The 26,508-nt window shown below is 35.2% G+C and overlaps 1 protein-coding gene across 2 annotated transcripts in view; it reads left to right on the top strand.

Annotated features, from left to right (window-relative positions):
- Window positions 1-26,207, top strand: part of CFAP69 (cilia and flagella associated protein 69) — a 45,113-nt gene extending 18,906 nt beyond the window's left edge. For both annotated transcript variants that reach the window (XM_087917797.1, XM_026716161.2), the window contains 14 exons: window positions 1,134-1,182; window positions 1,268-1,389; window positions 5,118-5,334; window positions 6,395-6,559; window positions 7,898-8,010; window positions 8,942-9,060; window positions 11,316-11,397; window positions 14,952-15,144; window positions 20,477-20,614; window positions 21,968-22,044; window positions 22,747-22,944; window positions 23,205-23,291; window positions 23,751-23,855; window positions 25,813-26,207. In XM_087917797.1, the coding sequence (XP_087773923.1) occupies window positions 1,134-1,182; window positions 1,268-1,389; window positions 5,118-5,334; window positions 6,395-6,559; window positions 7,898-8,010; window positions 8,942-9,060; window positions 11,316-11,397; window positions 14,952-15,144; window positions 20,477-20,614; window positions 21,968-22,044; window positions 22,747-22,944; window positions 23,205-23,291; window positions 23,751-23,855; window positions 25,813-25,989 (1,842 nt within the window). In that variant the 3' untranslated portion in view covers window positions 25,990-26,207. The remainder of the gene's footprint in view (window positions 1-1,133; window positions 1,183-1,267; window positions 1,390-5,117; window positions 5,335-6,394; window positions 6,560-7,897; window positions 8,011-8,941; window positions 9,061-11,315; window positions 11,398-14,951; window positions 15,145-20,476; window positions 20,615-21,967; window positions 22,045-22,746; window positions 22,945-23,204; window positions 23,292-23,750; window positions 23,856-25,812) is intronic.
- Window positions 26,208-26,508: the final 301 nt, after the last annotated feature.

Here is a 26,508-nt window from a genome sequence, read left to right as displayed (position 1 = left end):
GTGATGGCAGTTAAATATGGCAGGCATAATAAGGTCTTGCTTTATTAAAAAAAGGTTTATTAAATCATAAGAAGTTATGACCCAGAAGGTAAGAAATTAACTCCTATGAATCATCACTAAATAATCTGTCGAAGAGATGGTAATCTTCTAATCTTAACTTTTTCTCTTACCTTAAAATGAGATATAAATTTTACACCTAATAACTTTGCAAAATATCATTGAATCAAATAACATGTTTTTCTTTTTCCTTTTGTTGCATGTGTGTGCTTTTACCTTAGTGCTTTTATCCTGTATTAAAAATATACTTTCCTGTATCATTTTATCAAAGTACCCATATTTCTGCTACTATGCATTAGTTTGCATATTAATGTAATGAATACTATTGTGGAGTATCTTGTTATCCAGCTGACAAAAAAGAGGTGAATTTGCTGTAAAAAAATGCTAAGGAGGTATGAATAATAAAAGCCTGCATCATTTTTATTTTGCAATGACTTATGAACTCGAAATTACTACTTCTATCTTTGTTTCTTTTTTTTCCCTTTGTTATTCAGCTATCATTTTATACTGTCACACTTTGCCTTGGGCAAATTCTGACTGCAAGATTATATCCAAAATTATATGGCCTAATATAAGTCTTTTGATCAGGATCTAACTTTTTAACAGGTGATCAATTCCTCATTGATCATAAGAAAGCTTTCTTGTAAGTCTACCTTTCCAACCACGAGCAATAAAATCCCTGGTTTTGTTTTTTTCTAATTGTTCTGTATATAAAATTGTTTTTATGGAGACATTATTTATTTTTCAAGGATTTGGGAAATTATATTACATCTTCAGAATTGGATCTAATCCTTTCCTTATCCCAGCACTCTGCCTTTTGCCATATCACTAAAATTATTCTGTTACTTTTTAAGACCTGAACAAAAATAATCCTAAATTGGTCCATTTCAAAAGTTTGTGAACAGCTACATTGATTTACAAATTCCATTTATATTTTCTAAAAGGTAAATTCTATTTATCCATCCATTATTTAAAATATTTCCATGTGCTTTAGTCTATTATAAATTTAAAAATAACACAAATATAAATACAACAGTTTTTGTACATATCTTAACTTTATGTGTATGTGTTTTTAGGAAACTGGATTTTCCAAACAATTAATATTATTTGCTACTTTTGATGAAGGTAAGTGTTTTAACTATTAATACTTTATGATGTAAATGTGAATTATGGATTTTTACTTATAAAATGTGTTTAATTCCATTCACAGTGAAAAGTCATAGTCCTTTGGTAAAAGGTCTTAAGCTTACTTCCTGTTATGAAGACTTTGAGCTGAAAAAGCTGCTGCTTAACATGCTTACTGTACTAGCAAAAGATTTATGTTCTGTTCAGGTAGGTTATAAAGTAATTGAAAAACATAATTCCTCAAGACTTTTAATACTACATGTTTTCAGAGAATTCTATTAATACATCTGTAAATATACATTTATGTTGAAATTGACAGCACAGGCAGGGGTGGGATTCTACCAGTTTGGGCCAGTTCAGTGGAACCAGTTGTTATGATTCTGTGCAGTATGAAGACCTGGTAAATCACACCACTGGCTGGTGCCGCCCCTTCCTGCCTGTCCACTCACCCCATTCTGCCCAGTAATCCTCATCTCACCTGCCTTTGCTAACCTGGCTTTGCCCACCATTGTTGCCTGCCTTCCACCATGGCCCTGATCTCCCTGGGTGAGTGAGCCTACAAGCAACCCCAGTCAAATTGACTCCCGAGCCGGCCTAGGCCGCTGCACTGTTTCTCCCCGTCCCCAGGTTTGCCTGGCTTGCTTTACCGCGACCTAGCTTCCTAGCTGTCCCCCCACCGCATGGCCATGGCCGTGCTGGCTGGGAGAATGTTCTCCCCCTGGCCACGAAGAAGCCACAGGGATCCATGGCCATGCTGGCTGGGAGAGAAGGGAATGTTCTCCTTCTACCCTGGCCACAAAGAAGCTGCGGGGATCCATAGCCGCACTGGCTGGGAGAGAAGGGAATGTTCTCCTTCTCTCCATGGCCACAAAGAAGCCGTGGGGATCCATGGCCGTGCTGGCTGGGAGAGAAGGGAATGTTCTCCTTTTCCCCCTGGCCATGAAGAAGCCATGGGGATCCATGGTTGTGCTGGCTGGGAGAGAAGGAGTTCCTTCTCTCCCAGCCAACATTGCCATGGATCCCCCATGGCTTCTTCCTGGCCAGGAGGAGAAGGAGAACATTCCTTTCCCAGCCAGCACGGTCATGGATCCCCACGGCTTCTTTGTGGCCATGGAGAGAAGGAGAATGTCCTCTTCTCTCCCAGCGGCACGGCCATGGATCCTGTGGCTTCTTCATATCCAGGGGGAGAAGGAGAACGTTCCCTTCTCCCCCTGGCCACAAAGAAGCCGCGGGGCCATGGCCATGCCAGCTGAGAGAGAAGAGAATGTTCTCTTCCCCCTGGTGCTGCCGTGGTTGGATCAGGCCGAACACCCTCCATTGCTACCATGGTGTGCTCTGCTGCTGCTGAAGCCACCCAAGAAAACTGCCCACCACTTGCACAGTTCCGGGATGCGTTGCCATCGCTGCTGCTCACCTTCCCCCCTCACTTTTTGCATCAAAGGCCACCACCGAAGCTGGTCAAGGAAATTCCCCAACTCTGGCACAGTTCCAGGACGCACTGCCACCCCCGCCGCTCGCCTTCCCCCCTTGCCTTTTGCCACCACAGTTGCTGCTACCAAAGTCACCCAAGAAAACTCCCCACTGCCGGGAAGTTCTGGGATGTGCCACCACTGATTGCCTTCTCAGCAAGAACCTTTCCATCGGCGAGAGAGACTTTGCAGCCCCTCTCACCAATGAAAACAACTGGAACATGCCACCACCACCATGCCCCCCCCCCAGGTATGGTGAGCCCCAGATTGGGACTTGGCACACAGGGCATTGCTGGAGCTGAGGAAGCTAGCCTTCCCCTCTGCCACCAGCCACAGGAGGAAGGTTGGATAAGGTAAAAGCCAAACCGCTGCTCAGGCAAGAGCTGCCAGCAGAGGTGGGCGAGGCTGCAGGGCAAACCTGGCTGGAAGTTTTTTGTAAATCTTCCCAAAAGAGGGAGGGGAGAAAATTCCACAGCTGTCCAGGATGATTTTATAATAAGAAAAGACCTGGGTACTTTTTTATTAGACAGCCTTTCTTAACAAGACTGATTTTTGCTTGGTCTCAATGAGTAAGTCATCTGCCTTTTGGTGCTATGCAGTTAATCATGCATTGCTTAAATAGTTTGTTAAGTCCCCATCTTTTCTGAGAGCAAGATATCTATGAATTGCTAATATCACCTTCCTGAGTAATTTCCTTTGGAGCACTTTCCATTTTGACAACTTAGGAAAGAAGTATTGTCTTTTGGGTTTACCTGAATTAAATGCAGGTGTAGGCATCAGGGGAGATTTAATTTGAAAAGAGCAGTAAAAGAGAAGCACATTTCTGTACATAACAGAAAGGAAAGGAAAACATTGGGAAGTGTTGAGGAGCTAAGGGGTGTGAATGTGAATTCCAGACCAGAAAGATTGTTTTGTATTCCAGTTAAATTAGAAATGATTCTTTGTGAAGGATCTGTGAAAATTTTGGAATATTGCAATAAGGCCAAAGAAAAAAATATATAAAGCAGAAAGATTTAATTAAAGGAGAAGAGAAAGAATGGTAAGACATCCACTAACTGACTGCTTTGAAAATATCTTTCAAATGTGTTTTCAATTGTAGGATTGGAAATATTTGCTTGACTGTATGCTTTAATGTTCAGAAAGAATAATCTTTATCAGTATAAGCAGAGAGGTATGCAAAAATCATTGTAGTAAACTGAATACCACTTGAGAAAAATGTAATGGAGAGTAAAGTAAGATTTTACACAGGCAAGAAAAAATGTATAGAATAGATGGTACCTGACTCAACTGGAAGTAACTGTGAGATGGAAACTTATCAAACAGATCCAACCTAGAAATAAGAAGAAATTTCCTGACAGTGAGAACAATTAATCAGAGAAATGGGGTGCCTTCAGAAATTGTGGGTACACCTTCACTGGAGGCTTTTAACAAAAAAATTGTCCATAATACTATAGAGTCTCATGCTTCAGCAGGGGTTGGACTAGAAAACCACCAAGGTCTCTTCCAACTCTGTTATTCTTTATAAATCTCTCCACTCAGTCTTTCCAAGAGAATGGTGATAAAAAATATTTGGAAATGTCCATCAGGTCTTCTGATAGCAAAAACTCATCTTATTGGCTAGTATCAAGGGGAAGATGACTTTGAAAAAACTTCCACTCTCACCATAACATGAAAGACGAAGCGAGGACTGGCTGGTAGGGGAGGCTGAGAAGAAGCCAGGCAAGGTGCCCCTCCATGTGAGTGACATCAATTTGGCCACATCCACCCAGTCACATGACCACCAAGCACGCCTGCTGTCCTGTGACCACCAAGCCATGACCACCAAGCCACACCAACAAATTAGGCCACGCCTACAAAACTGGTTGTTAAGAAATTTGAATCCCACCCTGAGCACAGGTATACGTTCAGCTACTAGCACCAAAAAATTTCATGCTAATTATGTCACTTCTAGATGTCAAAATAGATAAGCAAATATTTCCCCTCCTTCACAAGAATATTATTCTGAAGTAATTTTAGTATGTTCAGAGGGAAATTAATAGCCCAATAATTGTATAAGTTCATAGAGCCAAGTAGGAACGCTTTATTGTCAAATACAAAATGTAGAACAGTTTTAAATAGATTGTATCCTGCATATCCACTTGCTAAAGAAAATAATCAGAGGAATACAATAAAAGTACTCATTGGGGGAGGGAGGATGAGAATGTGGCTGCTGATTGTGGTTGTGGTTGTGAATGACTGGTATCAACAGATATAAATTTTACTCCTTTTCTACATGCATTATAACCTATCAAAATTGGCAAACCAATAGATACAGGGAGCATCACATTTCAAATTTTACACAAAACATAACAAAATATGCTTTCTGTATACTAACAAAAGAAGGTCAAAAGTATGTTGTTATTATTACCCTTTTATCCAAATTGATTTCTCTTTTCAAATTATATTTTATCTCCTTTTCTTATTTAGCTGTTGCATGAGGGTAAGGTTATACTGGCTTTGTTTAATTATTTAAAACCAAACGAAAAGGGAGGAGCACTTGGTATGTCTGCAGCCCAGTATGAAGAATTGCAGCTTCTTGCTATTGCCACATTAGCAACAATGGCTCCCTTACTGATAGAAGACTATATGCTGTGCCAGGGAAATACTCGCCTTCTGCTGTTTCTTGAATGGTGTGTGAGCAGTGGTGAGTCAATAGGCAAGATTATTTTTAGCCATGGTGAATAGAATGCAGTATTGCAGGCTAACTTACCGTTCACTATGAGAAATTCAATTCTGATTGGTCAAGGTTGAATCACACTTCCATCCTTCCAAGGTTGGTAGAATGGGGACCTAGATTGTTGGGGACCATATGCTGACTCTGTAAACCACTTAGAAAGGGCTGTTAAGCATTATGAAACAGTATATAAGTCTAAATGCTATTGCTAATGAAATGCTGTAATTTTTGCTACAGAGCTAAATTTGCTTTTAGGTAAGAATTATATGTTCCAGTTTCATCCTGCTTGGTTTCTTGCCATGATCTCCATCCTTATAAGAGAGTAAGAGATGTCACTATGACCATTGTAGCATCCCCATGATCACATGATCAGAATTTGGACACTTGGCAACTAGCTGAAGGATCATGGGTCACATGCTCAACTTTTGTGACTTTTTGACAAACAAAGTCAATGGAAAAGACAGATTCACTTAACAATCATGAACTACCTTAGCAACTGCCGTGATTCACTGAACAACTGTGGCAAAAAAGGTTATACAATGGAACAAAATCTCACTTAACAGCTGTCCCACTTAGCAGTGGAAATTTTGGGCTCAATCTGTATTGAAAATGTTGAAATGAAAAACTTTTACTATATTAAGTTACTATTGTAAAGTGCAAGACATAGCAACATTGATTGGGAACAAATTCAGCCAAAATATTTTTTAAAAAATTCTTATATAAGTAGCAAGGAATTTCTGTGTGTTCTCTGCCACTATGTAGTTTGGAGATTGAAGCCCAAATGTACAGCAAATTTGTTTCCAGAATATCAAAGACCTTGGGTGGCATCTTCCTTTTTTCCTATGAAGATTATATGTTCAATTAAACTTTAGAATTATATAATTATATATTTGATTAAATATTAGGGAAACAACTATGTTACAGTTATATAGTAGAGTGCTTACATTTACAATAATGTTGCAAACCTGTTAATATGAAAAGCTTTATAGTCTAATTTGAAATAAAATAAATATTTTTGGTTTCTTTGCAGATCCCTTCTTTACTCAAGGTAATAGTTTCCATGGTACAGGTGGTCGTGGCACCAAACTTGCCCAGATGCGCTTCTGCTTGAGAGTCCTGAATCCAGTTGTATCTCTCGGCGATGATGCTCTGAACGTTGACCTTTGTGATCAAGGAGCGATTCATCAACTGTTGGGTAACACCAGTAGTGGGATTCAATTTTTTTTACTACTGGTTCTGTGGGAGTGGCTTGGTGGGCGTGGCAGGGGAAGGATACTGTTAAATCTCCAGTGAGAGATGGTATTTACCGGTTTCTCTGAACTACTCAAAATTTCCACTACCGGTTCTCCAGAACTGGTCAGAACTTGCTGAATACCACCTCTGGGTAATACCTATATGAAATTAATTTTGTTTCATTAACTTAAAAGTTGTATGAATAAAAATAAAGTCAATTTTATTTTTACTATGCTTTAAAGTAATATAATTTTTCCTCATTTTTTTCAAACTGCATTTTTTTTGTAAGTGCTTTCTAATATATAAGACATTTAATAGCAAGGCAATCTTAAACTAGACATCTCTGGAATCTTCTAGGGGTTTTGTTTGTTTGTTTTATCTGAAAAACCAAATGCAGTCAGTTCAAAAGTAGTCTGAATTTACCCTATAACTATAGAGGTATAATACTAATTCTGTAATTATAGCATATTCTGTATATTTTATATAAAATTGTGACTGCTATTTTTCATATGCAGAATGCATGATTATGACTTTATATTGCTTCCTTACTATGTTTCATAGCATTCCCATTCAAAGGAATGTTTGCAGTTGAATTATATTATTTTCTCTAGTCTCATAGGTTTGATGATGAGAATTTGTATTCTTCAATATGAAGAATCTTGACTGAAATGCCCCTAGGAATTTTTTTCTTCCAACAATGGGATAGTTTTTTGATTTGGAGCTTTAAGCTTCATTATCTTTCTTCATTTCTTTAATTGAGAAATAAGAATCCTCAGACAAATAACATTTATATTCAGGAATCTGTCTTACAGGGAGGGCAGTTCATAGGTTTTTTGCTCAAGGAGCTTCTGAGAAGATTTAGAACATTGCAAAAGATAAAAATGTATATTGCAAAAATAAAATGTTTGCTTTTTCTGAGAGTCTGAGTAAACAATTAATAAACATAGTTCTTGTTACTATTTGTGTGTTCCAAAAACATATTGAAGGAAGGGTATCAGATTGACATCAGTCTCTTAAATGACATGACTGATTTCTCCAATGAATTGGACAAGAAATGATAATCACCATGTTTCTCCTAATAAAAGTGCTGCATCCTAATAAGAACCCCAACTTCCAGTAAGCTTTCTGTTTTGCATCTGAGTGTAAGGATAGATAGTATTAAAATATGTTAAAAAGCAATATGCATAAGTTTGAGATCTATTAAATTTGCAGCATGATATATTATTATGTAATGTATTCTACTGATATGATAATTTCTAGTTGAGCAGCCATAACAATCTTTATTGCTGTTTTCCACTAGGTATCTTAAAATTTACCACAAGTAATTATAAAGATTCTGCCCTTGTGATGGAGATTCAAAGTGATATCTTACTTATTCTATCAACTCTTTGTGAAAGTAATATCCATAGAAAGGTTTGTATTTCCTCATGGATTTTAAAAGCACGTTGTCTGAATTTCCAATGAATAAGAAAGTGAAAAGTTGAGTCTATGTTCAAAGTTTGTTTTATTTTATTTTATTTATTTTTTTATTCTGTAATTCATTAAGATTCTAAACTAGCATTCCTGAGTTGCTTTTGATGCATGATCAAAATTCAGCCACTTGGCAACTGGCATGTATTTATGACAGTTGCAGCATCCCAGGGTCATATGATCAGTTTTTTGTGACCTTTTGACAAGCAAAATCAATTGGGAAGCCAGATGCACTTAACAACCTTGTTACTAAGTTAATGGGATTCACTTAACAACTATGGCAAGAAAGATCATAAAATGGGACAAAACTCAATTAACAATTGTCTTGCTTAGACAATTGAAAATTCTCTAAAAATTTGGGTTCAATTGTTGTTAAGGACTACCTTTATTATATTGCAGATATATCTCCTTTGTCTTCCCAGATTAAATATATGTCACAGTTCCAATCTTTCTCTACTGAGTTTTATCTTCCAGATTCCTTACCATTTTGGTTTTTCATTTCTGAAAATGTTTTAGTATAGGTTGCAGTTTTCAACTAAGAAGCAGATTAAAATGTTTTGGATCCAATTTATCTATTGGCACTTCTTTAAAGGAGCCCTCTTTTTTCCTGGCCCCAGGAAAATATGTTCTTAAGTTAAGGGAATGACACATGGTCCTGTTGTCATCTCTTATCCCAAATGAATATTTTTCTAAGCCATTGTGCAAGCCCAATAAAAGGCAAAGCTCTTGTAAGAAACTGTCAATGGATACAGAAAAGGTGGTTATTATGTTCCAACTGGACACAGTATTTTAGATCCAGTCTGACCAAAGTAGAACAGACAGGAACCATTATTTATAATTCTTATAGAATAATGTAAGTTTGACTGTTAAACAGGAGCTCTTTGGATGGGAAGGAGTGGATACACTAATTCCATTTATGAAGATAGATGACAAAAATTTCTATAGTGGATTGGGTCATAATCGTCTTCTTTTCTGTGCTCTGGACTGCTTATGGTAAATATAGCAATTTCAAAATTGTTTAATCTTTGAAAGAAAGGTGATAGACAGGGTTAGGGTTAGAGTTAATTCAGTGGATCACAAAGCATAAAAAGCATTTTCTTAATTTAGTCTTTAAGGGTTTAATTTTAAATGATCTTTAATTACTGACCATTTTTTCTTTTAGTTCGTTAATATTAGGAATGGACATACAATTGTTTTATTTTAAAACTCTCCCCAACTTTAATCTCCCTGTTTATTCCCATACTGCAAATATTCAAACAACTGCTTAGTAGGGGCAATATTTTGAAGATTCTTAATTAATTCTTCAATATACAGCTTATATCAATCATACTAATAATTTGACTTTATGAGAGAATTGGCCATAAATTAAGTGGAGCATGTACAGTATTTTGCATTCAGGAAGTCTCAAATGCTGGGCAAAATTTCATGTATTAAACTGGAGTACTTTTAAGAGTTATGTGAGAATATAGTATATCATATTTCTCCCCAAGATCTGGGGAGAAAAAGAAACACATTCTGGGGCACATGCTGATATTAGACATTTCTTCACATTTATATTCATACATGTACAGAACATACATACACATGCATAAGCTTAAACCAATACTGAAAGCTTCAGGGAGCATGGCAGAAAAATAAAAAAGCAAAAGAATTGAGTAGGGAAAACACGGGAGCACATAAGGATGACCTGAGAGATAGCCAAGGGGGAAGTTGGAATAAGCATTTAGGAAAAAGGAAATGCAGAAGAGAGAGCAAAGGGGAGGCTGGAAGCATTGCAGGTTAGTAGACTCCACCAGGAAGCAAAGGAACAGATCAGAAAATACAAGTAGTCCTTGCTTAATGACCCTAATTGGGGCTGGAATTTCCATTTCCATAGGCCAGGACCTCATGCTTCTGCCTGCTATGTTCACCTGAACTTCATCAACCCCTTATTTCTCCCCTTTTATTGCTCTACATATATGTGGGACTGATTGGGCTAGATTGTAGGGATGATACTGAAATTTAATTCTATCATATTTTATGTATATATTAAATTATTGTATTTTACTCCAATTTCATTTTAAATTTTAGATTTTACTAATAATCTGTGTCTGGAGCTCTGTACTTTGATATGGCCTAAAGGCTAATCAATAAAGTAAACTAACTAACTAACTAACTTCTCTGCATATGAAAATATGTGGGCAATGGGGTAGAGCATGCAAAACAGAAAGTCTACTTATCCACACACTTTTTGCATTCTTGCCTTAAATTCTAGATTGTTACTATAGTGTCAATAGCATTGGATTAGATAAATCAATGGTGTTACATAATAGAATGCATGTTTTAAAAAATAATTTAAATTTTGAGACTAAATGTTTGTCAAATCAGGTTTAGTAATTTAATGTCAGCACAACAATTCCTAATGATATTTTATTACATAAAATGTGAAAATACCTTTTGTATATTTTGGACTTTGTATATGACTAATTACCGTATTTTTCACACTAGAAGACGTACTCCCCCCCCCCCAAAAAAAAGTGGGTGGAAATATCTGTGTGTCTTATAGAGTGAATGTTGCCAAAGCCATGCTTTCTTGCCAGCCCCCACCCTTCGGCTTTTTTGTTTTTGGCCTCTGTGTGCCCCATTTTCTGCCTCCCTCTGCCCTGTTTTCAGTCTCTGTGCATCCTGTTTTGACCTGTTGCAGACGACGGGGATCTCCACCACCAATTACCACCAGTTGCCGCTGCCATTCGCCACCGCCATATGGTGGTGCGGCAATAGGCAGTGAACAGCAACAATGATAGGCAGTGATCCCTGCTACTTGGAACGGGCTGAAAACGGGAATGTGGAGGCCAAAAATGAGGCACGCAGAGGCCAAATGCAGGATGCGCGGAGGCACTGATAGGCGGCAGCTATGGCCAGTAGCAATCCCCATTGCCTGGAACAGCTGATCAGCAATATTCCGGGAGGCATATCCAATCGCCAATCAGCTGCTCATGTTTAAATCAGGCTGCAATAACATGCTGAAGCTTACCAGCCACTATTGCCACTTGCTGCAAGAACGTTAGCCAAATTAATACTGATGGATGCTGGGAGACAGAGGCAGATTTTTTTCTTGTTTTCCTCCCCCAAAACTAGGTGTGACATGGTCCGGAATGTCTTCTAGTGCAAAAAATATGGTATATTAGAAATTCTCCCTATTTGCAGCCTGTTAATGACAATCATTCATTGTAAGTATATCCTATACACTGAAAATATTTTTATTTAAGGTGCTGTGTCATGGGTTGCACTATTTTAGAAGACTATTTTCTTGAAAAAGAAGGTCTCTTCACTCTATTAGATTTGCTTTTAGTAAGTACTATTGTTTACATAAAAGTGGACAAAAATATTAATTATATTGTTACTGAATCTTCTTGAAATATTATACAGTCATTAAAATTTTTAATAAATTCATTTTTCTTAATATTACAATTAACACTTTTTAATGTGTGTGTGTGTATATGTATGTATGTATGTGTGTGTGTGTATATATATATATATATATATATATATATATATATATATATATATATATATATATTTATATGACATCTACATTAATATAGTACAAAAGACTATATATTTTAAAGAAAATAGTTGACCATGTAAGAAAATTAATGATGTAAGAAATGGGGAAATAAAGCAAAATGAACATAAAATGCCTTGCAAAAGAGCAAACTAAACTAAGCAGTCAGAAAAAGCATGCATATAATTTATACCTTATTCTACACATAAAAGGAAAAAAACTCAAAGAAATCATACACTGTTCAATCAGGTCACTGCATCAAAGGTCTAGGGCTGAGGAATGACAAATTTCAGTAAGTCAGCTGTATAGTTAGATAACAAGGTTCCTTCCATAAGTGCATAATCATGTGTTTCCAGCTATTCCTACTCAAGATAAGCAATCATATATAAAGATAATAAAGCAATGAATCTACGAACACCTAGAGGCAAACAAAGTCATAACCAAAAGCCAACATGAGTTTGTCAAAAATACATCATGCCAGACAAATCTTATTGCATTCTTTGTCAAAATGACAAAATTAACAGACCAAAGAAATAGTATGGATATTCGGCCTTTAGTAAGGCATATATAAAGTGGACCACAATCTAATACTTGATAAGACAGAAAAATGTGGGTTAGACAGCATCACCACCAGATGGATTCATAATTAACTGATCAAATGCACTTAACGTAGTCTTCAAGGGAACTGCATCTATCTACATGGAGGGAAGTATGCAGTGGGGTAGTCCAAGGTTTTGTCTTAGGCCTAGTACTCTTCAATGTCTTCATAAATAACTTAGATGAGGGGATAGATGGGGAATTCATCAAATTTACAGATGACATCAAGCTGGCAGGAATAGCCAATACTCCAGAAGATAGGCTTAAGATACAGTAGGATCTTGATAGACCTGAACGTTAGGTGCTATCTAACAAAATGAAAGTCATTTATGAAAAAAGTAAGGTTCTACATTTAGCCAAGAAAAACCAAATGCATAGGTATAGTATAGGTGGTACCTGGCTCAACAATAGTAATTGTGAGAGGGATTTTGGAGAACTAGTGGACAATCCCTTAAGTATGAGCCAACAGTATGCTGCCAAAAAAGGCAACACAGTCCTAAGCATTAAAAGAGGGATAGAATCAAGATCATGTGGAGTGTTAATACCACTCTATAATGCCTTGGTAAGGCCACACTTGGAATACTGCATCCATTTTCGGTCACCACAATGTAAAAAAGATGTTGAGAGTGTAGAAAGAGTACAGAGGAGAGCAACAAAGATGATGAGGGAACGAGGCTAAAATATATAAGGAAAGGTTGCTGTAATTAATTATGTCTAGTTTAATGAAAAGAAAGACTAGGGATAACATGATAGCAGTGTTCCAATATCTAAAGGGTTGCCATAAAGAAGAAAGAGTCAACCTATTCTCCAAAGCACCTGGAGGCAGGATAAGAAGCAATGGATGGACATTAATCAAGATGAGAGACAAACTAGAAATACAAAAAAATTTCCTAATAGAGCAATTAATCAGTAGAATGACTTGCTTCTGGAAGTTGTGTATACTCCAACACTCAAAGCTTTCAAGAAGACCATTTGTCTGAAATTGGAGAGAGTTCCCTGCCTGAGCAGGAGTTTGGATTAGAAGATCTCCAAGATCCCTTTAATTTTGTTATTCTGTTAAATTCTTTACATATTAAAATTGCTAGAGTTTACAGATATAGTTTAACAAAATATTAAGATTTTTAACCTTTAGGCTTTTTTCTAATAACACAATTAATCATAGTTATCATAATAATAAGGCATTATAAGAAATATTGTATATAAGCAAAGTAAACTAAATAATTAAGTCAACACATTTGTAGTTTTTCCAAAGTTAAAACTGACTCCATCTCTGGCATATAAAGCTAACCTTTAGAAAGTCCTAACCTTTTAAAAATGTCTTTAGCTTCCTTTGCTGAACTTACTTGAATTTTTAGTCATAAGAAATATATCTAACATTGGTTTAAAGCCTAAAGCCATTTATTGGGAAATATAGGATACTCTTGTATATTGGCTAAATTAAAGGGTTTTTTTAAAATCAATGATAAGTTGTTCATTGTCTTAATAAAGACCTTCTCAAATATCTTCAATGCCTCTGATGTTTCAGAGAATGCAAGGTAATTGGGTTCAAACAATGTATTTTATATTTTTTGAACCCAAAACTTTTCAAAATTTTACCTTTATTACCTTTTCAACTATTTTAAATAAATTCTTAGTTAAGAAAATTTTTTCATTCAGAGACTCTATGAGCATTTTATATTAATGAGTAAAATCAATGACAGTTTTTACAGTTAAGTGTGTCACACTCCTACTTTAGGACAGTAAAAAGGGATGAAGATATAGTCAGATATATTCCTATTCTGTGCCAAAGTAATGCTGTGTTATAGAAATTATGAAGTTAGGAGTGCCAGTGTGGTGTAATGGTTGAGGTTTTGGATTATTAGGGATATCTTAAGTTCCAGTCCAACCTCAGCCAGTTAAGCTGCCTGGGATAACTTTGGATTGGATTTTTGCTGTCTTCAGTTCATATACAAAAGGTGGAACAGATCAAACAGATAGATTTCCTTCAAGAAAAAATGTCTTGAAACCATGCAAGCATGTTGAACATGTTGAATTAAGATAATACTTTGCAAATACAATTTGCAATTTGCAAACAATTGTATGCTTTATAGTTGGATTTTAGAAAGCTTAGAATTCTTAAAAAAACATTATTCCCTAAAATAAAGTAAAGGATGTAAGTCAAAATTTTGCTAGGATTTAAAATATATATCACCTATTGTTGTCAGAGAAAAGAAGACCACATACAAGATTGAAAAAAAGCAAAATATATAATCTGCACCTGAACTGATTTTTTTATAGGATTATTTTCATACTTTTGAACATACTTATAAAACAATGAAAGTTAGAAACTTTTAACTTATCTAAAATTAGGACAAATTCCCTTAAAGTTAAATGTTAAAGGCTCTGTATGCAATTTTGATAGTTATTGTTAATTTTTCTTTACATGATAATAAATTAAAGATTTCAAAAATATTTGTTTCGTATATCCCCAAAATACTTGTTTCATACTTCCCAAAATAAACACTGTTATGCATTTCAACATGAATTTAGAATTCTGTGGTCTCTAATGTTCCTAATTTCAGGTTATAAAGAGTTTCTCATACACTTCATTGTTATGGAGTATTCTTATGTTAAAATCTGTTTATATGTTTGAATTCCTGTGGCTAATATAGGAATTGGATGAAGTATAATTATTTTTTAAAATATCTTAGATCTTTGGTTATTTAATTAATAACTTCTCTTCTTTTTCTTTTTTTGTGTGAAGTTGAATCAAAAGAATGTATGTAACCTAATTCTTGGAATATTAGTTGAATTTTGTGATAATCCTAAAACTGTATCCCATATCAATGTATGGCGAGGGAGAAAAGACCAAACAGCAGCTAATTTATTAATAAATCTATGGAGACAAGAAGAAGAAGAGATGGGAGTGAAACATGATAAAGCTGGAAGAATTGTCGGTAAGTACTGACCTTTTTTTTTTTTTTCTCATGAACAATCATAGTCTGAAGACAATCCTAATTTTTCAAGTTTTTTAAAATCCTACATAGATACTTTTGCTGTGACTAAAAAAATGTTTTAATGCTTTGTAAGTTAGAAGAAACATGGGTAAGTTGGTCATAAAAAAAGTTGGACAGGAAAAGGCTTGATTTGATTATACCAATAGTCTGCAGTAGTTAACCACTGCCAAAAAAATCACTGCAATTTAAAAATTCTGATTAAAAGGCAAAGAGCAGGCAGCAGGTATGAACAGAATAGAGGCACCTCAACTTATCTTATGTTTTCCACTATAAACCCTTATAGACATAGGGATTATTATTAAAAAGTCATAGTTCATCTCTAAAGAAGATGGACAGTTACAAAATATATATAAATAGATATGCATGCATATATACTTTATTTATCTATCTATGGGTGAACTTGAAAATCATGCTGGGCTTTAACTATAGTTAATTAAATCAGAAACAAGCTGTACTTCCTGAAAATGTACCAGTATATTATTTTAAAAAGTAAGAATATGCTTTTTTCCATAATTTGTTTACTATGAAATAGCATTTGAAGCTGAGATTGTTTTTCATAAACATCACCAGTTTCCTAGAAAATAATGATTTGTACCAATGAATACAATATAGAAATCAGAATGTGATACAATATGATTTCCTAACAAATGTTACATTCTTTTTCTGCAACCAAACTACATAGGTTAAATTTATATTTAGTCATTAAAATCATATAGTCTTCAAGATACCTCACTAATTAAAATACAAACAACATTGCTATAAATGTAGTATGATTTTTTTTAAAAATTGGAAAGTTATTGAATAATATGAAATCTGCTAATAGAAGCAGATGTTAATTAACTTCACAATAAAATGTACATAAATAATAGATCACTGCTGTAGTAATGGCTGAAAAAAATTCATTGCAAGTATTTATAATTTGTTGACTATATACTATTAAGAAATGTGAACAGTTGTGAGAACGTTGCTGCTTTTGCAGATTCTTCTATACTAATATATTTCACAAGAGTTGTTGTTAGTCGCAAAGTTATGTCTGACCCATCATTTTATTTATTTATTTATTTATTTATTTTATTTATTTTTATTTGATTTGTCAATTGTTTACAAGATAATAAGTATAAGTCTATACATAGTTATGAATACATGAAATGGGTACATATAAGAAAAATAAAATAAAAATAAAAGAAACAATAGGACAGGGACAGTAGGCACGTTGGTGCGCTTATGCACGCCCCCTAGAGACCTCTTAGGAAAGGGTGAGGTCAATAGTAGACAGTCTAAGGTTAAAGTTTTTGGAGTTTGGGGAAGAAACTACAGAGTCGGGTAGAGTATTCCAGACATTGACCACTCTGTTGCTGAAGTCGTATTTCCTGCAATCAAGTTTGGTGCGGTTAACCTTGAGTTTGTATCTATTGTGTGCTCTTGTGTTGTTATGGTTGAAGCTGAAGTATTCATTGACAGGTAGGACATTGCAATGTATGATTTTATATACCATGCTTAAATCAGACCGAAGACGGCGTAATTCAAGGTTTTCTAGTTCTAGAATTTCAAGTCTGGTGGCATAAGGTATTCTACAATGAGTAGAGGAGTGGAGAACTCTTCTTGTGAAATATTTCTGGACTTTCTCAATTGTGCTAATATCAGATACATAATGTGGGTTCCAGACTGATGAGCTGTATTCAAGTATTGGTCTAGCAAATGTTTTGTATGCTCTAGTTAGTAGTGTGATATTACCAGAGAAAAAGCTATGTAGGATTAGGTTAACAACTCTTAATGCCTTTTTGGCTATGTAGTTACAGTGGACTCTAGCACTTACATCATTTGAGATGAGTACTCCAAGATCGTTGACAGAGTTTGGATCATCTTGACTATTCAGCTTGTATTTTATGTTCTGATTTTTTTTGCCAATATGTAAGACAGAGCATTTATTTGTTGAGATTTGAAGTTGCCATTTGTTTGACCATTCTGATACATAGTCAAGATCTTTTTGAAGGGTAGCGGTATTGTCTGTGGTATTGAACAGCTTTACATCATCAGCGAAGAGAACACAGTTGCTCTTAATATGATCACAGAGGTCATTTATGTGGAGTATGAAGAGAGTTGGTCCTAGAACACTGCCTTGGGGGACACCACTATTGACAGGTACAGAATTTGATAGGACACTCCCAATTTTGACCATTTGTTGTCTGTTTGACAGGAATGCTTCTATCCAGTTATGCAGCTGTCCAGAGATACCATAGGATTTTATTTTTAGGAGTAGTTTGTCGTGTACCACATCAATGGCTTTACAGAAGTCTATGTAGATTGCGTCTATTGCTTTGCCCTGATTGAGTTGTGTCGTCCATATGTTTTTGCAGTGTAAGAGTTGCAGATTACAGGGTAGTTTTTTTCTGAAACCAAATTGTTTTATTGGAGAGTAGGTTGTTTGTCTCTAAGTGGAGGATGATGGATTGGTTAATAATTGATTCCATGACTTTACAGGTGACACAGCATAAGGAGATTGGTCTGTAATTTTCAACTAGGCTGGGGTCTCCCTTTTTGAAGATGGGGATGGCCGTGGCTTGTGACCATAGTTTTGGCAAGGAACTGGTCCTGAAAGATTTTTCAAAGATTATGCTTAGAGGTTTGGCTATGGCAGTGGGTAGATTTTTAAGAAGTAGGCACATATTCCATCTGGTCCAATAGATAGAGATGGTTTTAGATTGCGAAGTGCTTTTTCAACATTGTCTTCTGTAAAATCGATATGTATTAGATCATTGTAATTATCTGTGGTTTGGCTAGGAAATAATGGGCATGATCCATTGCTGTTTACAAATACTGAGCTGAAAATTGTGTTAAAGATGTTGGCCTTAATGGTGTCGTCGTTGCAGTCTTTACCATTAGGTCTTATCAGGGGTGGGATGGACCTTGAGTCTTTTAGTTTGTTGTTTACAAAATTGTAAAAAGCATGGGTGGAATTGGTGCTTAGAAGGTTTTCCTCTTCTTTAATGTGATAATTGGTGCATTCGGTCTTTATCTGGTGGCATAAATTTTTGTATCGGCTTTTGAAATTGGCAATGTGACCAGATTTGTTTTTCTGCCAGAGTGATCTCTTTTTGGATTGAAGTTTCCTTATTGTTGTGGGTAATCTGTTTTTTTGTTTTGTTTTGGGAGTTGTTGTTGGTACATATAGTTTGATGACTCTTTTGACTTCAAGTAAAAATATGTTGTAATGGTCTTCAACAGTATTGCATCCAGTGAATAGAGATTGCCAATCAAGGGATGAGAGGTCGTTGTCTATAAGATCATAGTTGCCTTTTTTGAATTTATAATTGGGGATTACGTCATTATGGTGGTTTTTGTGTGGACGTATGTTGAGACAAAAGTCAATCATATCATGGTCACTGCTGGAAAAGGGTTCTTTAGTTTGTATTCCGTAAATTAAATTCAAACTATTGCAGAAGATGAGATCGAGGCAGTTGTTTAGTCTAGTGTTATTGGTTACTAGTTATTCCAGTCCCAGATTTGTAACAGCATCGTAGAAGGTTGCGTGTATGGTTTCAGTTGTACATTCATTTAGGGTCCAGTCAATATGAGGTAGATTGAAATCACCAAGAAAGATAAAAGGGTATGGGCAGGATGCTGTTAGTAGTGTATTTACATATTCGTACTTGTTTACATATTCGATGTCATAATCAGGTGCTTTGTAACATAGTAAGAATCGAATTGTGATATTTAAGGATAGTTCACAGATGATGGTCTCAGGAAGAGCAAGCTCCTGGGTAACTTGGATATTTTTTAGATGTAAGGGCTTTTTATAGAAGATAGCAACACCACCTCCTCTACAAATTTCACGATCTGATCGGTAAACATGATAGTCTCTTACTGTGGTAATGGAGTCAGGGAGAGATGCGTTGAGCCATGTTTCACAGGCAAATATGATGTCGAATTTAGCCATATTTAGTAGGAGGAAAAATTCAGGTATTTTATTTACAAGGCTTCTTGCATTGAGTAGCTTGCATTTAAGACCAGCAGTAGTTGGAATTGAGGTAGTTAGGGGCGTGCGTGCCTAGTCTTGGGTGATGGTGGATTGGTTGAGGTAGGGTTGTGGTTGAAGGTTAAAGCTGAGTTGCGGGATGTGTGACTTACTTTTGATACAGTCAGCATGGTAGTCAATGTACAGGTCCTTCTCTCCATTGTCTAGACGTTTTTTGAGTTCAGTGCGGAGTACACGGGAGCGGGCACGTTGCTGTATGGTTAGGTCAGGGCGACAACGGAGCTTCTTATGGTTGGTGTTGGTTTTGGCGAGTGAATTTATAGTGTAAACGAATTTACGTTTGCTTGATTCATTTTTGCAAATGACCCTGCAGAAGCTTGGGGCCACAGAGCTGTCTCTGTTTTTGAGCTCTTGGCCAATGCAGAAAATGTCAAGTATTTCATCAGGGGAGATGGTTGATGCTTGATAATCACTGATGATGTTTTGGACAGTTGTGATGTCATCATTATCATTGATGTCCTCTAGGCCAAATAAGATGGCATTTGGACATTTCCGTTCACGCTCAACAGCTTCTCTGATGAGGATTGGGATATCAATATTTGTCTGGGTTATGTTTTTTTGTGGATTGGGTTGTGGATTGGGTTGTGGTTTTTGGGTAGAGATGTGGTTTGTAGCTATTGGATGTTCAGGTTTTTGCGTTGTGTCTTTTTTTTTCGAGGTTGGATAATCTTTCTTTTAAGGCGTCCAGGGATGCTACTATGGTGTCAGGGGATGTTAATTGTGTTTCAATGGTATCAACTCTTTCCAACAGATCCAGTTTGGGTCTGCATGATTTGCAGAGATATGGAAACTCATTGCATGATTCTAGGTATTGAATCATTTGCTCGGGTAATCCCAAGCAGTCATGATGAGCGTATTTGTTACACAGAGAACATTTGATGGAGTTTTCATTATCCTTTAGAGTTTTGTAGCATTTAAGGCATGTGCAGGAGTCTTGTGGTTCATTGGTGGGGATTAATTTCTCTTTAGGTTGTGGTTTGGCATTGGATTTTTTTCTTGGCATGGTAGGTTTGTTAAGATAGTACGTATCATGACCCCATGGACAACATTCCTCCAGGCCTATAAATATTCACAAGAGTATTTATAAGTAAAGCAATTCCAATTTTCATCATATAACTATTAAAGAATTATTATTTCTAAAACTTTTATTTAAAAAAAATTATAGGATGCAATTAACATTTCACTAAAATATTACAGTTGCTGCAGACCTTTTAATGAGTTTTTTTAATGCCATAGATACAAAGAAACCACTAGTTGGCCAGTTCCAAAAGACACAAGAAGTAATTCCAATGCCTGCTAGCTGTCCCACGATTGCTGTCATGGATGTTGCTGAAAATATGAGAGCAAAGATTTATTGTTTAATATGTAAATTAGGTAAGGGCTGTGAGCTTTTTTCCAATGAATTGCTTTTCCATGTATTATTGATAGTAAACAAAAATAACAGAAAAAAATTGATACAAGCCAACTTGAAAAAAACAGCAATCCAGAATTGTAAGGATTATAGTTGAGTTGCTATTACAAAACATTAGTAATAAAATTGTCAGCAATTGGTCTTGAAAATGCTTATATATTTAATATATGAAAAAGGTTCTGCAAGTACAGATAGTTCTCAATTAATGATAGTAATTGGAACTGGAGTTTTCATTGCTAAATGATGTACAGTGTGTCAAGTACGGATGTCATGTGACTGCATTACTTAGTGACAGCAATCCCTATTCCAATGTTATCTAAATCCCACCACTCATTGGGCAAATCCCTACCTATGCCACTTCCAGCTTGGTTCCTCTCAGTCTTGAATCTCAGTCAGGACTGCCTCTTCAGCTCCCTCAGCCACTTACATGTCTTATTTATAGAGTGGCATGCAGCACCGACAGTGCTGATAGAGCTGAGTGAAGTAGATGCTCAGGGCTTCAGCAATTTCAGCTGCATACTGTTGTCTTTAGGCCTCTGCCTCAGCCACAGTGCTACTACCACTGCTAGCTGCCTGAGCAGAAACCTAAATCTGGAAATTTGGAAGGCCTCAGAAGAATTGTGAGAAGTATTCCAGGAAAATAATAGCACTATATTTGGATAGGAGTGCACAAGATTTGGAGAGGGACAAGCACAGCTTTGCAAAAAAGGCCTGGCATGGCCAGCAGCTGCTCACATAGTGCCACCTTGTTAGTAATGGAAGAAAGAAAATGGAAAAGGTAGCATGGGAGTAACAAGGCCTGCAGAGTTCAGAGCAGTGGCGGAAGCTGTTACTTTGTGCTCTGGTATTGGACTGGCTGAGTGTAGGGCCTGAGGCGTACTCCTTGGTGGTAGCTATCCTTTCATGTTGGCTTGTGCTGGTAGTACTGAGCCTGAAGTAGCGGCCTAAGATGGTGGTAGCCAGCAAGATTGCTGAAGGCCCTGAGCCTCCACTTCAGCCCTAATGCCACTGTCACTACCAAGAAATCCACTTGCAGTGCAGTCAAAAGAGCAGAGGTGTAGAGCTAAGGGGTGGGGAGAGTTAAAACACCTTTATCATTGTAAGAACAGGTGGACTGTCCAGCACCTGAGTTCTGATCACAGGTGCTGCAACAGCTGTAACTTTAAGGAACCAGCCATTAAGTATCAGCCATCCAGTACTGCTTGGTGGGAATAACTTCATTTTGCTAATGTGTACATTCTACATAGATATTACACAGTATTAATCTTTAAAAAAACAATGTCACTTTAAAAATAACAATTGATACATTACTTCAGGTTTTGAAAACTTGCCTGGGCTTTGTGCAAGGGATTTTGTTACACTTGCTATTATACGCAGATACCTAGACTTTAAGGTAAGCACCATAACTTGTCATTTATTGTTTCATTGGTGCAGTTAGTAGATGTGGAGTAATGTATCTTTATTTCTTAATTTTAATATTTCCAAAACTATTTTAACTTTAAAAAATTAACTTATTTGCTTCCTACAAATATTAATATACAGAAATTTCTCAGGGAATTAACACCTGATCTATATCGTTTGAAAGTAGGATCATAATATCATCGGCAAAAAGTAGAAGATAATTTAATCAGGTTCTTTTGCAAAGATTTTTATAAATCTTGGTATTAGAGAACTGAGTCTCATATTTGATATTATAGTTTTTCAGGTGACCTGTAACAAATTTTTAAAAAAGCAAATGTGGATTAAGAGGGAATAGTTGATGCAAAGTAAAAATCTAGTGATCTAATTAACTTGCAGAGACTTGATCAGTTGAAGGAACTGTCTACTTCCTTGTATCTGCCAGTGCAGAGCAAGGGAGCAACATTGTTTTATTCATCTTTCATACATAGTCTTAACAGCTCCTTGAATTACAGCAAGTAGCACACTGGTTTTTAAAGAACTACTGAGTTTTGCTTTCCAAGATTTCTTGGAAATTATTTCTTGACAAATTTGTCTAATATTACTTGGATAGTGACTAGTTTATTGGGATGAGGAGGAAAATTAATACAATATTGATAGTCTTTTAAAACATCTCATTTGTTTATAATATATAAAGGTTGGTGAGATCTGGGATGAAGTATGTGCAGAACTTAAAAAAGAAAAATTTAGACCAGTGACACCTGACCAGGAAGCATTACAGCTTATTACTGAAGCCCTTGAAAATGTTGGAAAGATCGTAGTCTCTCTCCAAACTGAAATGCTAGAAAGCCAGCAGTTTCAGGAACTTCAGGAGGAAGAAAAATGTTATGGGAAGGTAAGTTTGTAGCACAATAATTTATTTAGAAATAACTGCTGCGGGTAGTTAGAATGTTATCTTTTTAATGCTGTAACACTTTTGTGGGACATATATATTACATACTATATGAACTTTAGGATAGAGAACATTTGCAGATATGTAATGACTTGAACTTTGCCCTTTGCTAAACTATAAGCTAAGATTTTCTTAAAACACTTTTTCCATTAGAAAGACTTCTAAAGAATTATGAATTTTCCTTCTCCTGCTTTTCATTCTAGATTCATTCTCTCCATAAACAAAAGGAAATAGTCAATAAATCTTGGGAAAATTTCTTAGCTCGGACATCAAACTATGAAGCTTTGAAGGTAAGAAAGTATTCAGAAAGTATTCACTAGGAATGATAATATATTTTAAATTCATATTTCTCTAAATAACTGAATTAATAGTTTACTAGTGTAGCCATTACACTATTAATAGTTATTTATACTTTAAAAATAGATTGAATATTAAAAATATAAAAAAGCATATTAAGAATAAACAGTGAATAAATAAGCATATTGAGAATAAGCAATGAATAAATTTCTAAAATATGAGCATAAGAATTATTATAATTTTTATGATAGTTATTGACAATGTGTGGTTATTTTATGTAGTATGCTTTACATGTAGCATAACTATTTACATAATCGCATAACTTTGGTTCAGGATTGATACTTAGAAAAGTAGGGTTTGAAATATTCTTCCATATATCATTCTGACATTAAATTTCTCATTAACAAAAGCTACTTTACCTATGAATTTAAATTTTTCGTTTTTTTTGTTAGAAAGCAAAAAGACTTCGAGAAAAATCTATAGAAAACTCTAAACAAAAAATAAAACACTACAGTGCAACTTTCCATCCAACTGACATTAAAGGCCTAAATACAACTGTAAGTAAAATTCTTAGTTGTTCATTTCTAAATCAAATTAAAGCAATTTATTATTTTATTATTTATTTTCATCCTACTTTTATTATTTTTACAAATAACTCAGGACAGCGAACATATCCAACACACCTCTTCCTATTTTCTCTATCACAATAACCCTGTGAAGTGAGTTGGGTTAAGAGAGAGTGACTAGCCCATCCATCTGGCTTTCATAGCTAAGGCAAGGTTTTGAACTCGTGGTCTCCTGCTTTATATCTTGGTGCATTAACCACTAGACCAAACTGATTCAATCAAATATTTTAGATATAAATCACTGTAATAAAGTTTGTATTACATTACTATAAAACATTCTAAAACATTTTATTCTGTAAATAAAATATACAAACTTACATTAAAATGATTTTTTTCAGATATACCATAAATGCCAAAATAGTAACTGTATTATTCTCTTATGCTCATGGCTCTATGAATATTTAAGAAAAGCTTATTTTCATTTTATCAGTGGCCTTTTTGACCTTTTGTTTTTGAAACACAGTAGTATCTATGGAGATTCTTAGTCATCCAGGTCATGGTTGTCCCAAAGGTTTTTTTTTCAAGAAGCATTTGGACTTACTGGTTTTTCCTTATGAAGAACAGAGTTGAAGAAGATTCCTGAATGAGAAGCGAAATATCTTCAAAGAAAAACCAGAAAGTCTAGTTGCCTCTTTAAAAAAGCACCTTTGAGACAGTAGAATGTAGCTTTCTTTTAGGAAGGCATTTCCAATACACTATTTTAGTTTGTTAAAATAATTATATTAAAGTTGATTTTTATTCAGTCAACTTTTTGTAAATTGGATGCATGGTTTAAAAGTATTAAATAATTGGCTTTGGTTCAGAAAAACCTCTAATATTTTCCTCCTGTCTATAATTGTTGTAAAAGATGTTGATTTGAACATAATATAAATTAGGATATAGATGTGATTGTAAGCATATGTGGTGGTACTTTTGATTCTTTCTAATATACATAGGCATACACATGAACACAAAAAGTACAATCTATTGGATTAAATACTATTAAGCAGAATTTATAAAACCTTCCTTTATTACAGTGAGGAAATAATGCTGATCGGTGACTGGAATAGAGATACTACTACAGTGAGGAAAAGCAGTTTTTAGAAGTCCAAAAAAGATGTAGGGACAATAATTTACTAGTCTTAGCAAGTGCAATATACAAATGAAGAGTTGGCTATCCTATCTCTTACTTATTTGTCTATATATTGCAAATGACAGTTTACTTTTTAGTCAGTATTAATTCTATAAATTATGTTTATATAAATAATATCGTTTAAATAAAAAAACTCAAATCTAAGCAATAAAATAAGAATATATTTTTGAAACAAAAATGTAATTTTGATAAAGAAAATAGAGTGATGAATAAGAATCAAACATTTTTAAAGTCAAGTTAATAAAACTTTGCATGTATACATACATACATACATACATACATACATATATTTGTTTTCTTAAGTTTTCGCAGGTATTTATATGTATGGTATTCAGCTTTGTTTGGGTATTTTCCCACGTCCTTAAAGTTGTGCTTTTAAAGTTGTAGCCACGTTCCGGCAGAATCTCATCTGCCATCATCAGGCTTCTGCATTGTGTTCGTCTTTGAGTCGGGCTTTCACAGCCGTTTCTGTTTTAAATTTGCTGCTAGCCTATTGCTGTGCCAGAATGGTTTTTTCTTCATCCTGATTGGTTGAGAGTCTTGGTCTATGTTTATTGGTCTTGGAGTTTGCTATGTTCTGCTTGATTGGTGTTTCTAATATTTTCTGTCTATTTTGTAGCGTTTTTTGTCTACAAAACACACACACACGCACACAGAGCTTCCAATCTTTCAATTTCTCAGATTGGAAAATAGAAATGAAACTGAACCCTTGTTTTTGTTTTTTCATATGATTGAGTAACATTTTTATTTTTGCAGGTTGCATCTGGTCGCTTGGTAACAGTGGAAAGTACACCTTCTGAATTAATTGGAGGGCCGCTAGCTGATACAGATCTTGCGCTGAAAAAGCTTCCAATTCGTGGCGGAGCCTTAAAAAAATTTGAAGGAGTTAAAGTAATAGATTCATTCAAGAAAAGTTCAGTAACTGTGAAATAAAGGTTGTTCAATACTGATATTGACAGTTCTGCATAATTATGTACTTAGAGTTTATATAGGTGCATCTTAATGGCCTATTTGGATCATATGGGACATTAGTAAAATCTTATCTTTAAATAACATATACTTGTATTTATGGGTGCATATATACATATTCATGTATAAATAATGTGGACATCATTAATATTTCAACCAATAAATCTAATACATTATGAAGATCAGTTATGTCTAATCTTTGCCGAATTAACTCAATTTGCAGTACTAACTAAGATGCATTTAACTCTGTCTATTATGCTAACAAACATCTGAATCATAAAAAGAAGGAAAAAGGACATAAAGGAACAAAATGAAAGTGCCATTGGTAATCACTGTTATAATTAAGTAATTGCTTTCTAATAAGTTGAATGGGAGAAATGCTGGAACATGATGTGTTGCAGATTAAAGGTTTTTTTTAAACATTCATTAACAAAGTGGATGATTCATTGATTACACTTATATGCATCTTAGTTCACTTTCAAA

This window comes from Pseudonaja textilis, chromosome Z, assembly GCF_049901715.1.
Source record: "Pseudonaja textilis isolate UNSWEBS1 chromosome Z, rPseTex1.2, whole genome shotgun sequence".
Lineage (NCBI taxonomy): Eukaryota > Metazoa > Chordata > Lepidosauria > Squamata > Elapidae > Pseudonaja > Pseudonaja textilis.
Note: the sequence above shows the minus strand (reverse complement) of the source record. Positions and strands in the feature narration are given on the sequence as shown.